Source organism: Merops nubicus, unplaced genomic scaffold (assembly GCF_000691845.1).
Source record: "Merops nubicus isolate BGI_N331 unplaced genomic scaffold, ASM69184v1 scaffold2138, whole genome shotgun sequence".
Taxonomy (NCBI): Eukaryota; Metazoa; Chordata; class Aves; order Coraciiformes; family Meropidae; genus Merops; species Merops nubicus.
The window spans coordinates 18,880-35,066 of record NW_008623456.1 but is presented as its reverse complement, the minus strand read 5'-3'; the positions used below and the strand labels follow the sequence as shown (position 1 = coordinate 35,066).

The 16,187-nt window shown below is 40.8% G+C and overlaps 2 protein-coding genes across 3 annotated transcripts in view; one reads left to right on the top strand and one right to left on the bottom strand.

The window, feature by feature from the left end:
* The first annotated feature begins 3,177 nt into the window (after positions 1–3,177).
* Positions 3,178–12,319, top strand: ACTA2 (actin, alpha 2, smooth muscle, aorta). 2 transcript variants are annotated; one of them, XM_008945053.1, is made up of 9 exons: positions 3,178–3,219; positions 5,870–6,041; positions 7,733–7,861; positions 8,725–8,835; positions 9,295–9,379; positions 9,471–9,632; positions 9,881–10,072; positions 11,038–11,219; positions 12,019–12,319. In XM_008945053.1, exons 2-9 carry the CDS (start codon positions 5,913–5,915, stop codon positions 12,160–12,162), a joined length of 1,134 nt encoding a protein of 377 aa, XP_008943301.1. In that variant the 5' UTR covers positions 3,178–3,219; positions 5,870–5,912; the 3' UTR covers positions 12,163–12,319. The 2 variants fall into 2 exon arrangements, with proteins under 2 accessions (XP_008943301.1, XP_008943302.1); XM_008945054.1 differs by lacking the exons at positions 3,178–3,219; positions 7,733–7,861 and having other exon boundaries at positions 5,913–6,041.
* A 1,619-nt stretch (positions 12,320–13,938) lies between these two features.
* Positions 13,939–16,187, bottom strand: part of STAMBPL1 (STAM binding protein-like 1) — a 12,214-nt gene continuing 9,965 nt past the window's right edge. Inside the window, exons 9-10 of the mRNA XM_008945052.1 lie at positions 15,890–15,989; positions 13,939–14,241 (exon numbers count right to left, since the gene is read on the bottom strand). Coding sequence (XP_008943300.1) covers positions 14,185–14,241; positions 15,890–15,989 — 157 coding nt within the window. The 3' untranslated portion in view covers positions 13,939–14,184. The remainder of the gene's footprint in view (positions 14,242–15,889; positions 15,990–16,187) is intronic.

Sequence of the window (16,187 nt, the reverse complement as noted above, 5' to 3'; positions counted from 1 at the left end):
ATGGAGGCTGCAAAAGGGTTTAGCATGGACAAATGTAGAAGTTCTCAGAAAAAGCCAAATAAAAACCATAGGTTTTTTTTTGCTAAGGATACAATGAAAGAAGTTGAACCCCGGGGTATAGACTCACCAGGCAAATTGAACTGTGGTTGCTTCTATACAAATGATTGGTCTAAGTATTGAAAGATAGGCAGCATAAAGTGTTGATAGAGGTGGCCTCCAGAGGGGAAGCTAAATGACTTTCAGGAATGGTGTTGTGCTATTTTTCTTGCAAAAAATTTTATATCTATATCTGGGCTAAGCTGGTATGTGACCGTGGCTACTGAGGAAGGTTCAGAGGTTTGATCTCCAGCATTTAGACTTGGCTTTCAGAAGACTTGGTCTGTTCGGTTCTCTTTAAGTTCTTATTCCTGATTCATGCCCAGTACATTCTGCCCCCTGGCAATGACCTGTGTTGTTGAGAAGAAAGCTGTAGACTACTGATGTCGCTTTTCCCCAATGTGTTTTTATCTCTACTAATAGCTGTGTGATCAGAACTCAAGCATGGAATCACTAAAAAGAAAAGGAATATTCTGTAAGGTCCCTCGAGCCAGACTGACCTAATTTCCTTGCATAGTCCACCTGTTTGCCTGCCTTCCTTCCTGCCCTGGGACCTTCCATAACGTAACACCCCACAGCCGAGCTGCCTGCTGGGCACTGCCCCCCTGTTCTGTGCTGGAGGCACAGTTGTGCAGCACCTCTGCGTTTGCCTGGGCTGTTACTGTGTATCCATCACTACTGCTCACTCAGCCTCGGGGCTTGCTTCTCCTTTCTAGGCTACACAGCCCTGTCTCTTACAAATGTCCTTCACGTGGTAGGTCCCTCCAAACAGCTGTGGTTTCCTCTTTATCACCTTATCAACAACTGCCTGCTCTGAATGAGACCCCGTGCCAGCCATATCATCTTCATGTGCACACTGACAGCTAGGATTCCCCCATCTTTGGTGCCCAGGCCAGGCCAGGTAATGTGTGATCCCCACCCAAATAAGCATTGCTCACAGCAGCCAAGGGGCTGCTGCTGCCATCATTGCCACCGCTGGTAATTGTGGTGTGCACCAGGCTAAGTTTACAGGATTTGTGATGAAACTGAGCAGAGAAATGAAGCAGTTTGTGCTATCTACATAACCACTGCCTCCTGTGACATCCACAGAGGCCTCTTGTAGAAAACATTGCCTGTATTTCTAGCTATGCTGAGGTGCAGTGTAAATAGTGCACCAGCTCAATCTCATCTGTGATATATCTGCTTGTAGCACCATTGCTGGTAAGCTTTTTTTGGAGTACGATCTGCTCATTAAGGCAAAGAGTTTAGATTCTTTTGGAACTTTGTGCCAGTCCTAGCATTTCCAAGGAGTAGCAGCACATGAAAAACCTAGGATTATGTTTCCTGCAATCTAGGAGGTAACTGATGTTTGTATCAAAATCAAACATGATACTGCAGTGAAGGGTTCTGCTGTGTTGATTTTTCTTCCCCTCGACCTGAGTTCCCTGATCTCATACCAAATGTTCTGCATGAGGTACATAATTTTTCTTAGCTATGTTTTTGAGTGTTGTTTGAAAACAAAGAATTTAGCTTTGGCTGTCCTTTGAGTGTCAGTTTGGGATATGCAAAAAAGGATCTGTTTATATCTTCTATTTTAGGTTGCTTACCTTAGTAGTGCTTTTTTTTTTTTTTTTTTAACTATCTGATAGATAATATTTTAAAAATATTATCTTTTGTCCCAATGCTGGAAGTGAAATAATAGATAGCTTCTGCATGGCTCATGTTCCAACACTTGTTAGCTTCTGTTTCTGACCCTCAAAGGCAGTTACATTCCTTAAAAGTTCCTTTCCTTAAAAGCTAAATTCCTTTTGGTCTTCAATCCGTAATTCTGCCTATCTGCTTTCTCTACTAGTGGCCTAATCCTTAAATCTCTACATGAGAAAAACTCCCACTGCAGTTTTATGGGAGATTTTCTTGCATTAAGGCCACTCGGTTAGGCAGCAAACACTCTGGAAGCCAACACATGATGCCCCTCCCCATTGTAACAGGACTCACAGAGCAAGGGTCTCGCTTGGATTCTCACCTCTTTCTTGGCTTCTGAGCATACAGCAGTTTTGAATTTGTACTGGTTTAGCAGTGGAACTTAGAGATGCTGATTTCTGGTCTTTAGTACAAACTTAATGAGAAAGTATTGTTGACTATGAAAGGGCTGCTTTGCTAGAATCAGCCTGTCCAGAGAACAGCTGGCTACAGCTGTAAAAAATCCAGTCCTGTGCTGAAAATAACTTGCACAGTGAGAACCCTTGCTTTATTTGCTAAAAATAAGTTCAACGGAAAAGATAGCTGGAGGTTATAATTCAACAACTTTATTACAAACCATTTGAGATGTGAGTTCACAGCAGCTCTGTAGCCATTGGTGGAGTAGCACTGGGGTGAAGTTGGCAAGCAGGTCCTAGGGTTTTGAAAATAAGCTGACAAACAGGATGGATTCTAACCCATCTCAGTCCAGAGGGGGTCGTAACCATCTTTTAAAAGAAAATTTTCACAACCTTCAAAGAGTTCACTGTGAATCCTATACAATGGCAAGTATTTTTCAGAACCCTTAAGCCTGTGGGCAATATTTAGCATACAAGCAAAATGCCGAGCTTTAAAAGAGGCTTTGTAGCAAAATTCAGCAGCTGCTTAGCTTGCCAGAAATATTTTTATTGTTTTTGTCAAAATCGTTAATCAAAGCAAAATGTTTCTTTAAAAACATTTTCCTTCTCATAAATGACTGCTCTTCCAATTTCTCATTCTGCCTCTTGGACGTTACTGTGGAGGCCTGGAGCTCTCTTGTTGGAACACATACTCCTCCTGCCAGAGGGTGTCTGTTGTGGGCACACTCCTCCTCTCTGTATTTTAACAACTCTCCTGAAGTTTTAGAGTGTTTATCTTGCACAGCTGAAAGTCTCCTCCTGTTTCATGAGCTCTGCACTGGAATGCAGTGGAAGAGACCCAGGGCCTGTAGCCACCCAGATTAGAGGTTTTTGTAGTAAGGTCCCTATATGGTTTTGTTAGAGACTTCAGCTCTGTCTCTGTCTGTCTCTGCTCCTTGTTTGGGAGGCTAGTGGGAGGAGAGGAGCTGAAGGGGCTATATAACCTTGGAGCTTTCAGATACAGAGTGCACCATCTCAGAGCAGCTATCCCCAGCCAAGCACTGTCAGGGTAAGTGGCACTGAACCAACAGCATGATTTACAGATTACTGGAGGACTTCAATTAAGTAATGTCAAATGGAAGCTATTCAGAAGGATGTACTTAAGTTCATTTAAGCAATCTTAGTTATTAGAATTGAATTGATAAAATGCTTGTAATATTAATATTGAGTTGTCTTTAGTTTACAGCACTTCTGAAAGGGAAAGAAATGTTCTACCTGTTTGCTGTATCTACTAGCACTCCAGTAATTGTATATAGATACAGTCTGTGCAGTGCCACAGCTGGAATTATGGCTATGTTCATGTTTAAATGAACCTCTGTGACTTTGGGTTGTTAGTTTGGGATAGAAAAAACTTCCTGAAGGGTTATGTAGGAGTGTTTCTCAGCAAGTTTGCTTCAGTGCTGTTAACTTAGTGTAAGGTGACATGAGTGTTTTGGGGAATGACTGTTGGAAGAGCTGGAAGTGTGCAAATTAACACTGATAGGATACAATGAGTTTGCATGTGTATTCATCCTTGTCTTTATATGTATGTGAAACTACTCTTCTGTAAAATGCTAAACATTTCATTATGAAACAGGTTACACACAGTATTTCTTGTGGGGCTAGAGTCCTCTTAACAGCTTGTTGTGGAGATCAGTGAGATGGCTGGTTATCTTCAGACGTAAAGCAGGTAGAAGAAAGAGGCTAACTACTGTATTAATTAACCGGGAGGATAATTTCCTTTCTTCCACAGCACAGAGTAACATTTGGTGCTTTAAAATGTTGCTACTGCATGCCAATGGCAGTCCTGAGCTGTAACTCACTGGCTGGCAGCAGGGCGCCCTGTTTGAAATCCTTCAGCTTTGATTTTTCAACTTTTTGTGCTTTATTACTAAATATGGTTTTCATTTAGAGTCCACTAAGCCCAGAAATGTAGCCTTTCCTGCCTCCTTCTTTCCCCTCCCCCAAGTGATTTTTGGCATTGCATTAGCTGCATTGGTTTGAGCAAACCCCCTGACCTTGAACTCTGTTCCAAAAACAGATGGTTGAGAAGCCTATTTCCTAATTAGGAAATGGTTTGTCCAAACCAGTCCGTTCATTCATGTTAGATAACAATTGTACTCCATTCAATAAATGTTTGAGTACAAAGAGCCAGTTTTCCCAGGGGTTTAATAAATGCAAAAATTGCAACTTACTTTCCTTTCCCAATAATAATAGTAAAATGTCTGGAGTACTCCAGGCTAGGTTTTCCCTATCCTTCTCTTCTCCTGGGAGCTGTGCCCACGCAGCCTGCAGGAGTGGGGCTGCAGCCATGTCTCGTGGCTGCCTGGCTGGGGAAAGACAGAGGATCTCAAATGAAGGATTTGGGAGGACTGTCTGTCCTTTTGCCATCTGCTGCAGAGGCTACAGGAATTGTGGGCTCCCTTGCTCATCGGCCATGGCTCTGGTTGGCCCCTTTCCCACTTTGTCCTGTGCTTGCAGTATTCCTGTGGCAGAAGGTTTTGGAGACTGTGTGCAGAGCCAGCTGCTCTGTGGATGACAGCTGTCTCTTTTAGCTGTTAACAAATTGCAGTTTGTTGAACTCTGCATGGATGCCTGAGCTCAGAGCTAGCCAAATGATTCCCTACCACGCTATAAACTGTGAGCAAATATTTCCTCTTGAGTCCTGGTATTCAGTGCTTTTTTCTGTAATTGACTTAAATACAAAGCCTTCAAAGCATTTTTATTACCCATATTATGTCCCTTTTGCCAGAGAAGGAAATCAGTTTCTTTTTACTGAGACAAGGAGCCAACATAAATTACTCTGCCACTCTACAAATGCAGTTTATTAGGTGCTTTGAAATGATAATAGAGCATATGCTATGGCCTGCTTTTAAACACATACTGTCCCTGACTTCATTTTAAAGATGGGTTATTTTTTGTGAGTGACTAGGGAATGACTGGAAAAGGAATTTTTTTAAAAAAAATATTTTCCTTTTTAATTGGGAACATTTCTTCTCTTTTAAACTGTTAAATGTAAACTTAGTTGTCCATCTTCACCCAGTGGGTTAATATCTGCATCAGGAACATCAGGAAAACATCACAGGTACATGCATAGCATTTAATATGGATAGATTTTGGGAAGCCCAAGACTGAATGGGTAAGACTGAAGTGCTCTTACCTTTGACAGCTTTCCACGTGCTTCAGGATTTTGTCAGGGTGATAGAAGAGCAGGGAAAGTTGTGCTGAATCCCGTGCAAAGGGATCTTTATTTTTGCAGCTGTCAGTCCAGCATTCTCTTTTATCTCCCACCCACCCCCAGCTGTGGATTTCTATGACCAAATTTAGATGAACATTTGCTGCTCCCTGATCTGTCTGTCCATGCTGCAGGACTGGAAGCTTCCTCTGGAATCCCCTGGATAATCTCTAGTGCATACAGCCCTCTAACAGACATGGTTGAAAATCCTCATGCTTTTAAAAAGTAGCCTGTTCTCTCCTATGGTCCTGCAGGCCTTGTCATTGCCAAATTGGTGTCATACCTCTCTTTGCTGGTGTTGCTTGCTTCCATACAACCATCTCTGCCTTCAGAGATGATCTAAAGGGTCTTCAAGGGTGTGCCTGGTACCTGAGTATGGTTGTGGTGATGTTTTTTTAAATTTTTTTTTAATTATTTTTTAAATTCTTTCCTGCTGTTTTCATAGGGCTGCTTTCTGCCTGGAGGGCCTGAGGACATTGCCATAGAAGATGTGTGAAGAAGAGGACAGCACTGCCCTTGTTTGTGACAATGGATCTGGGCTCTGTAAAGCTGGCTTCGCTGGCGATGATGCTCCAAGAGCAGTTTTCCCTTCCATTGTGGGTCGTCCCAGGCACCAGGTGATGAACTGCTTTGGTTATTCTATACTGTGCTTGTAGAAGGCTTTGCTGCCCTGTCCCCAGCTCTCCACCCCATCTTTTCCTGTGTTTGTGGCTAGCCCAGCCTTGTGTGCTCTGTGTAACAAAGCATTTCCAGGCAAAATGAGTCCAGCAGTGCATGCCTCTGAGTCAAAGCAGGTATTTTGCCTTGTGAGGAATCCTTCTAAAATTTTTTACTCCCTTCTGTGCCCTCTTTTTGCTGCCTTTTAATTTTGGATGTCCCAGAGAACTTAGTGAGAAAAGCTAATTTAAAAAAAAATTTAAAAGATATCTCCAAACAGAAGTATCCAGAAATTTTGACTGCCCTAAAAGCTGATAATAGGTAACACATGGAAAACTAAAGAAGGAAGGAGTTTTCAGTCAGCTTCCTATTAAACTTTCTGCCTTTATTAATTTACCTGTGTTATAAATGTTCACCTGTCTAGGGTTGTTTCTTTAGCTTCAAGGTTTATATCTGAGTATGTGATGTATACCACTCAATTCCTACAGTTTGCAAAATACATTTATTATCTGAGCTGTTAAATACAGAGAATTTCTGAGCCAGATCATCATTTGCCTGAACTAGAGCAGCCTGGCTAACAAACTAATCCACCTAATTAGCAAATCCACCTAATTGCTTCTATGCCATCCAAGACCCTGGTGAAGTGGAAAGAGATAAACTGGTTGTAAGATGTGGCACTTCATATACCCAGCAAATGCATTTTAAGTTCTTCAGGGCTGAAGAAAATCTGCCTTTCAGTATATCAGCTAAGGCTGGAGGTCTCACTGAGGCCTCTGGGCATTATCATAAATTAAAAAAATAGATGTATATTAAAGTGCCAGCTTCTGTAGAGAGTGTGAATGATATTGCTCAAAACCAAGGCATACAATCACAGTGGAAACAAATACAGACTTCTAGAACCTTTCTTTCCTGATCACTTCTTACAGATAGTATTAGTCCCCTGAAGGAAGGATCATCCCATCAGAAATCGCAAACCCAGGGTGCTTGTTTTTAAGACAGAGAGTAAGAAATGCCAAGGTTTGGAGACTGTAATGATTGAGTTCTGGTAAGAGTACTGTGCACTCAAAGAATCCTGTTTTTTACCAGTATTTCTGACTTCGACATAAAGACCAGTAGTTTCCAGCTTCTGGTCCACGGACCATTTCTACAGGGTCCCTGAAAATGCCTGAAAAGATCTACCTGTAGGTTTAAATTGTCTGTCTCTAATGACAGTACTGTAGTGTTCAAAAAGAAGATTTGAAAATGTTGAAATTTAAGCTTTGGGAAATGCAAAATGTGTATTGCTCCATTGTGACCCTTAGATGGCACGACGTCGCTTTCTGATTTTACTCCACTTTATTGCAGTTTAGGAGGCAGTTCATCTCTACATAATAACACTAAACCAACCCTATTGTTCCACTTTATCCTTGACACATTTAACATAGTACTTCTTCTGTTTACTTAAACTGTAGTGGAAACATAAACAGAGATTTAAGGGAGCTAAACATTTAATTTTGGCAATTAAAAAGTTAGTACTTCTCCATTCATTAGCATTCATGAAGCGTTTTGTAACTAGTGTAACTGGCAACTGCATTTATTTCACAGCTAATGTTCTTCCACTTTGTGACACCTCTCCTTAAGTGTCTAACTCTCTGTTTGTGTTATTTTATAGGGTGTGATGGTGGGTATGGGTCAGAAAGACAGCTACGTAGGTGATGAGGCTCAAAGCAAGAGAGGAATCCTGACCTTGAAATACCCCATAGAACACGGCATCATTACAAACTGGGATGACATGGAGAAGGTATTTCAGCTTTGAAAAGTTGACATGTATGACTGGCAAACAGAACTACTTGAACCAAATGCTTACAGAATACTCGTGACTTTTTAGATGGAAGCATTGTGCTGTCAAGTATGATTTAATGAGAAGCTTGTTAGCAGCAAAGGTTAACTTCTATCTAAAGCTGAAGTACTACTAGGAGTACATTGAAATAGTTATTGGGAGCACTATCAACTGGTGCTAATCACCACCAGCTTAAAAACAAGTTTAGAAAAAGCTTCTTGGCCTTTAGAAAGTCTGTGGTGGTTTTATTTCTTGTTGGTGTAACCTCATCATTGCAGTCCACCTGGCCTGATTTTTATAGCTGGCAGGAATGAGTCGTGTGGAGGTGATAAACACAAATTGACTTTCAGCCTCACAAAGCATTTACCTTTGTTTATTTTTATGAATTCTTGGGCTGACCTCTACAAACCAAACAAATGAAACCATCTTCAAGAGACCCATTATCTATTGAACTCTGTTATTGAAGTCTGCATATGTTCTAGAGTTGTTGAACAGTTTCACTTTCAATCATTATTGAAATAGTGTTGCTGGAACCAAATCTGTCCTGCTCTGTCTTTTCTACTGTAAGACTAACTTTTTTTTTTTTTCATTAATTTCTGTGTCCTTAAAGTAAGTCATATATTACTAGCAGTAAAACTTGAGGATAGTGCTTTTCTTTCTACAGTTACTTTGGTAATCTCCGTGAAGAGAATAAGAACAACTGCATGTACTAGCCTGTCTCTAGGTCTGTCAGCAGAGTACTGGAACACAATACCTGTCTGGAAGTGATTCTGAGCTGCTGGCTGATGGTGTTTCTTTCCTTTGGCTTCTCCCATTGTCCTCAGATCTGGCATCACTCTTTCTATAACGAGCTCCGTGTTGCACCTGAGGAACACCCGACTCTGCTGACTGAAGCACCACTAAACCCCAAAGCCAACCGAGAGAAAATGACACAGGTAAGCTCACAGGAAAGTTACAGAATAATTCCAGCTTTGTCAACAGGATGTGAACCTCAGTGAGTCACACTGCCCAGTAGTCTACTGGAGTTAAGTGCACAGTGACCACCTGTCATATTTGTGTACTGTTACTATTACTTTAGAAAACTGGTGTATTTGCTTTGAATGTAAGTACTTCAGTCTGTCCAAGCTTTATGTCATCTTGTTTTTATGCCCAGGCCTATTACAAAATTATCTTTAATACCTGCATACATCTAGATTCATATGTTAAACATATAGGCCAGATACAGGGAGATGTCTCATAGGACAAATATTTTAAGGTGTAGATTTTTTATTTTCCTTCCTTGTTATTACCAATCATCAAGAAATATGAAAATGTTGTCTTCTCCCTTTAAGTAAATTGCTTCAACTAATCTAAACCCCCCTCATGTTAAGGCAATTATTTTAATTTCATTTCAGATTATGTTTGAGACTTTCAATGTGCCAGCCATGTATGTAGCTATTCAAGCTGTCCTGTCCCTCTATGCTTCTGGACGTACCACAGGTAGGCCTCTGGGGAACGGGCCATAGACTACTGAAATACTTAAGGGTGTTGATGTGCACCTGGAAATGAACCACGTGTTATTTTGTCAAAGGGATTGTGCTTGACTCCGGGGACGGCGTCACCCACAACGTGCCGATTTACGAGGGCTACGCCCTGCCGCACGCCATCATGCGCCTGGACCTGGCTGGCCGTGACCTGACAGACTACCTCATGAAAATCCTGACCGAGCGCGGCTACTCCTTTGTGACCACGGGTAAGGACACGCTGCTGGCCGAGGGGGAGAGCTGTGCCATGGGAATGTGTCTCGTGGCCTTAGGAGGACTAGCAGTGCTTCTGCAGTAGGACAGAAACAAGAAGGAATTCAACAGGAATGTCCCCTGCAAGACTCGCAGAGAATTTGTTTAAAACATGGGAAGGATGTTGGAGGATGAAAGGGAACGATTTGTCTGCGTGTCTGGGTCCTTCCTGAAAGTCATTCTAAAGATTGAATCTTCTTGACAGCGGAGCGTGAAATTGTCCGTGACATCAAGGAGAAGCTGTGTTACGTGGCCCTGGACTTTGAAAATGAGATGGCCACGGCTGCCTCTTCCTCCTCTCTGGAAAAAAGCTATGAGCTTCCTGATGGTCAGGTCATCACCATTGGAAATGAACGCTTCCGCTGCCCAGAAACCCTCTTCCAGCCATCTTTCATTGGTAGGTTGAATGATTGTTCTGCCTTGGTAAAGTGCACATGAATATCAAGCCTTTTGTTTTCTTACAGTTGTGTCCTCTTGCTTACTCATTCAGACCTATACACGAGTATGTCCTGGCACACATTATGAAATAATCTTTTAGAATACCATTATTAATATGGTGGGAGGAACTTTGTGTCAAACAATAAGGGAAAATGCCTTTCCCAGAATAAACCCTGAAAGTTTATTCCCAAGTGCTGGCACTGGGCCTGTGCCATTTTGTACGTTATTCAGTTGCTACTATGAGAACTGTGGCCACAGAGTCTCTTCTCTAAATAATGTGAGTATTGTTGTTTGAATGTGCTTGCAGGGGAGCGGGCAGGAAGCACTATTTTTATTTTTCAAAAAGGCTGCTCCAAATCCTGAATCCGTGGTTCATCACACTTGCAGAGCAAAGCCAGAACAATGCCATGCTAGTCAGCAGCCATGAAGGCAGACTTGCAATGAGGTCACACAGAAATGCAGTGTCGGTTCTGCCAGTCGGCAGAATTTCAGCTCAGATATAGATAAAGTAGTTGCATACTTATGGGCATTAGGACATATTTTGACTGTTCTTTCTCTGAGCTGGCTTAATTTAAAAAAAAAAAAGAGAAGAAAAGAAAACAAATTATTCCAAGACCATATAAGGAATTCTTAGGACATTTGAGATTGCTTGCAAAAGCCCTGTGGAAATTTTACTATTCCGCACCCTCAGCTTTCTATTTAAGGAGAAGTTGTGTGTGTAAGGGGCAGAGGAGAGCTGTACACCAAGGAAATACTAAGAAAAGAATTTAGGCAGTTGCAGAATGACCTTCTTCCAGTTTTCCACAGCTCTAAAGACTGATGTCTTCCTAAGAGACACTGAAGTCCATGTTGTCAATTCTGTCTTAACAGTTGTAAGTCTCTGTACAGAGTTGCTTCCTCAGTGTTCTTATGTACCTTCTCCAGGCATGGAGTCTGCTGGCATTCATGAAACCACTTACAACAGCATCATGAAGTGTGACATAGATATCAGAAAGGATCTTTATGCCAACAACGTGCTGTCTGGAGGCACTACAATGTACCCAGGAATTGCAGACAGGATGCAGAAGGAAATAACCGCTCTGGCTCCCAGCACTATGAAGATCAAGGTACCGTGCAATAATTTGTAGACTATTTGAGTTGGCATGTACAAAGTCCTCAAAAGTCTAGTGAAACATGGCAGCACTTTTCAAAGTAAGTGGTTTGTACATATTTTGAATCATGTCTGTACCTTCTAGCAAATAATCACCACGTGGTAACCTTGTGGCTGAAAGAAGAGAGCTTGCGCTCCTCTCATTTCCTTGTTCACGGTGAATTCTGCAAACTGCCCTAGCGTGGCCAAAGAATAGCATGGATACAGCAGCATAAATTTTCTCCTGGGGCTATATGTGAGCTTCTTGAACTCTTTTTGGCTAATCGAGATGGAAGAGGGGAAATGCTGGTTTTGTCCTTGGCCTACAAGTTCAGAAAAGAAAGTCTCTGATAAACCAGTCTTCTTTCTGCTGCTTCAAATCTTTCGTTCCTTGCTTTAGGAACATTTTATCAGCTGTACCAATAAGAGTGCTCCATAGGTCACTCATTTTTTCCCAAGCCCTCCTGGGCTATCATTATATGTTTCCAGAGCAGTTGTCTCCCCCTTTCTCATATGCACCCATGAATACACAAATGCATTGCTCTTATTGGGCAGACTGATTCAGGCAGAGACATTGAGGACGTAAGCTCAGACTTAAATAGCAACTTTAACTTTACTGCTTGCAGCAGTGGGTAACTGTAATGCCAGGGATGACAGTATTACATAGGTACAGCATTTTTGTTAATATCAAACACCACTGCTTTAATATTTTTGTATAACAAATACATTTTATTCACAGGAGATGGTTGTAATTAATGCTTTTGTTTCTCAAACAGATCATTGCTCCTCCCGAACGTAAGTACTCTGTCTGGATTGGAGGTTCTATTCTTGCCTCCCTGTCTACTTTCCAGCAGATGTGGATCAGCAAACAGGAATACGATGAAGCTGGCCCATCCATTGTGCACCGTAAATGCTTTTAAATACCTTTATCTTTATATGTCTCCTTAGTGTATTAGTGTGAATGTATTCAGGAAAATACATTCTTATAATTTCATTCCATAAATATTTCATCATAATTACTCTCATTAATTGGATACTGTGTATTTTTTTGTAATAAATTTTAAATATGCTATGAAATTGCTGCTCCTGTTTAAAAAAAACCAAAACAAACACAACCAACCAAACACGCATTTGTGACGGTACCATTACAGCGGGTCTGAAGCTCCATCTTGTGACACGAATGTGTTACTACACCATACTGGGCTTAGCAGGAAAAAGTACTTTTTGCTCAGTGATACCAGTGCTAGAAGATGCTCAGCTGTCAGGCTGCACGCTGGCAAATTTTAGCCTCAGAAAACATTTCAGTCTGCAAAGTCCGGGGCAGTACCAAAGGAGCACAGCACCCGCTTGATATCAGGATGAGCATGTGCACTCTGTTTTCCACCAGCTCTATCCAGAAATATTATCTACCCACACCACTTCTTAATTCACAGCTGGTCATGATGGAAAAGCTCATTTCTTACAGCGTGTGGTCCAGAGGTGTACGGTGTGTACTACCACAGCTCTGTGGGTTTTCTTCAAAGAAATGAAACCTGTTTGTTTGGGAGCATATCTAAATACTACTATTAGATTGAACACGACTTTCCTATCATGTGCTCTCAGGATGAGAGCAGCCTATTATTTTTTATGCTGTGATTTCTAGCAATGTGTCTAAAAGGTAATTAAGCTGGCTTAATACACTTTTTCTAAATAATACACTTTTCTCTGGTTTGTTTTTTTTTTTTTTTTTTTTTTGTGGTGGTGTAATGTAATCCAGGTAGATAAAACAATTTAAACAGTTTTCTTTTTCTGTGATTGTTCTAATTCCATTTATAATCTTAAATAATCAAACCTGATATTTAACTAGAAGTATATGCATAGAAGCCGAAGCCAGTAATTCTGTCTTAAAAATATATATATGAATATAGAATTCACTGAGACAGACCGGGAAAAGGTCAGTTCTAAGGAACTTGCTGCAATCTGTATTTGTTCAAGTTCAGGATAAAGGATGCTATTTATTTTTTGTTACCTACTTTCCTGTTTAAACTCAATAGTTTACCTCACTTGCCTGTTACTTGTTATCTACTGAACTGTAAACTCTTTGCAGAAGCACCTGTTATTTACCATGTCCGCGTAGCCCCTGGGTTCCACAATCTCCTCCAGCTTCTGACTGTTAGCACGTTCCTAACTTTTCTGTACTAACCTTATTATTTAAAGTATAGGTCATATAGGTTCTTGGAACAGATACTGAATAAACTCTTGTAAGAGCAAATAACGTTGTATGGTTCTTCCTTCTGTCTTCATCTAGATCTTTTTATCTAACTCTAGATAGATCCAGGGACTCCCTTTCAGGATAAGAATTTGATTTCAAGTAAGAGTTTCTACTGGAGGGTTGCTGGAGAAGACACATTTCTCCAAGATACTCTGATGCATCTCTGCTATTCCAAGATGCAATGAGGGTCAGCTCTCAGGTAAAGGACCTGTGTTTTCCTAAGTGTTTTCTGCTTAATAACTTAGCTGAAACTTGACCTATACGAGGATGGAATGGGGAAAAGGATGAAAAAACCCTACCACATAAGAAGTCAATTCACTGAAGCAGTGAAGAGATGTAAATAGATAGAAGTCACAGAAAGCCATCCACTGTTAAAAATCTCTAATTCTCAGAAAACAATTAATGCTAACAAGTGACAAAAGAAATACTATGTATTTCAACAGTCGTTTGAAGTTAATTTTATTGTTGTGTTTCATGGGTGAGATTTGTTTACAGATTCAGGGGTAATGCCACTGAACTCCATCTTGACAGAGCAACAAAATAACTCCAAAACAGGATAGAGCAATAAATATCAAACCATTTAGTCTAAAATGTATAAATATAAAAGTAATTTCTGAAACTGTAGGAAAAAAAGGAATCCATTTCTCTGTTTTGGCCATTTGTATAATCCCGTCGCTAGCGTCCAGCCAGGTCACCTCAGATCCAGCACGATGATCTTTATGTCTTTTCCAACCACATGGGTACATGGCTGCAGAAGAAGTCAATCCATTACTCACAGAAGTCAGTTTTGGTAAAATAGCATACGAGGGCTATTGTTTCCATTTAATTTTCTGAGCCTGCTTAATGCTACGCCTATCCATCCAGCTTTGATTGTACCTGTCCCTGTACCTGTTCAGAGGCAAACCTGACCGTCACAGGGACAGGCTGCTGAGTAAAGCAAGGACTACAACATCAACCAGAAATAAATGTCCAAAGAGGATATATTGTCTAGTGCTCAGCCTGTGAAACAGATTATAGTTCTGTGCTATCCTGTTTGCATCATGGCATGAGGTACCTGAACTGGAAAAGGCAGGGGTTGTGTGCTGCAGTAGAACGGGTGCATGGGGGAGAGCAGCAAGGGAAGTGTGAACTCTGCTCTCTTCCTGCAGTGGTTTCACATGTATCTGCCCATATGATGGATATTATTTTTTTTTAAACAATTTAGGACTAGATTACATCCTTAAGACACAGCCATGACCAAGTAACAGCCTGCATTGGGTCTGTGGAGAAGAGTTTTTACCAGAAACCAGACACACATTAGGATTGTTTTAGTCAAGTTTCATGGAGCTTCTTCTGTTGTTACCCCTGATAATTCTCCTCCAGGAAATTAGGCTATGATCTTACTGGGTTTTTTTGAAGATCAGTGTATTTTGGGGGATTGTACTTGAGAGGATGCATTTGATACACAGTACCAGCAGTGTGTCAAATTATTATAAATGAGCTCAAGTGGCCAATAACTTGATTGATGACCTAACTCTGCAAAGGACCACTGTGAAGAGCCCATCTGGAACATGTCTTAAAATTTTTCAGAGTTGGACTACCTTCTCATTATCCCTACAGTCAATGATAACAGAGCAAAAAAACCCCAAAGAAAGAACCCTATTCCCTCCTTTTCAGGAGTAAGACTGACATTCTGAGAGTCCTACAACAAAGAAGTAATTTCCAACATCTTTCATCATTACTTCTCTGCATTCGATCATTTTATTTTGAACTATAGGGAATACTCTTGTGTTTGAAGTGAACTCCATTTAAAAGAAAAACATATCTTAATTAATCAAAGGTAAAGATTATTTTCTTCCAGATAGCAGTGACATTTCTCATGATTCTGACTTTTCATCTATTCATATAGCAAACTATACTATTAAAACATCAGAAAGATATGGTAGTTACCAAGAAAGGCTTATGAGAAGCCAGGGAAAATTATGGACAATGAAGGAAATGAGGCTTCATCTACTCATAGCTACACTTTTTAGCAGCTGAGGTGTTCTGTTGGGAGGCTACAGTTGGGGAGATGAACTGAATTCTTTGTTTAAAAACTGAAGAGCTCAGGAATAAGTCCTGTTTGAAACCATGGCTTTTGCTTCTTCTGAAAGCAGGTAAAAGCAGTGACTGATGGTAACTGCTTCTGGTTAGCCATCATTTGAATGGCAGTGTCTAACAATCATCTCATTGCTGCTGTTGTTAAAGTTATTGCTTAAGTGCACTCCTGATGTCTACTTTGATCAGTGAAGAAAGGGCAATGATTAAAGTAGGGGAAAAATCTTAAAGAAATCTAATCTGAAGCATGTATAATTGCTTGCAGCAGAACCGTGGGCAAGAACTTGAATAGTCAAAACCACGCTGAATTATGTACTTACATTAAATAACCTAGGGTCCTTCGTATGTGGATGGAATCCCTTCTTTTTACAAGCAGAAACTTCCAGCATGCCAGCATTAGTGAGTCTGAAGATGCCCGTGCTGCAAAGCAAGGTGAAACTCCTGTTACATACTCCTCCCGCAGTACATCCAAGGTTTCACATACAAATTGCTTAGTTTAACATGACAACAGAAAGGTAATCAACGACTTTTGATGCACAGGAGCCAAGGCTGAGTTAGATTCTTCTCCCAGTATTTGAAATCAAGGGAAGTTATATTCCTGTAAAGGAAGAGAGAGAT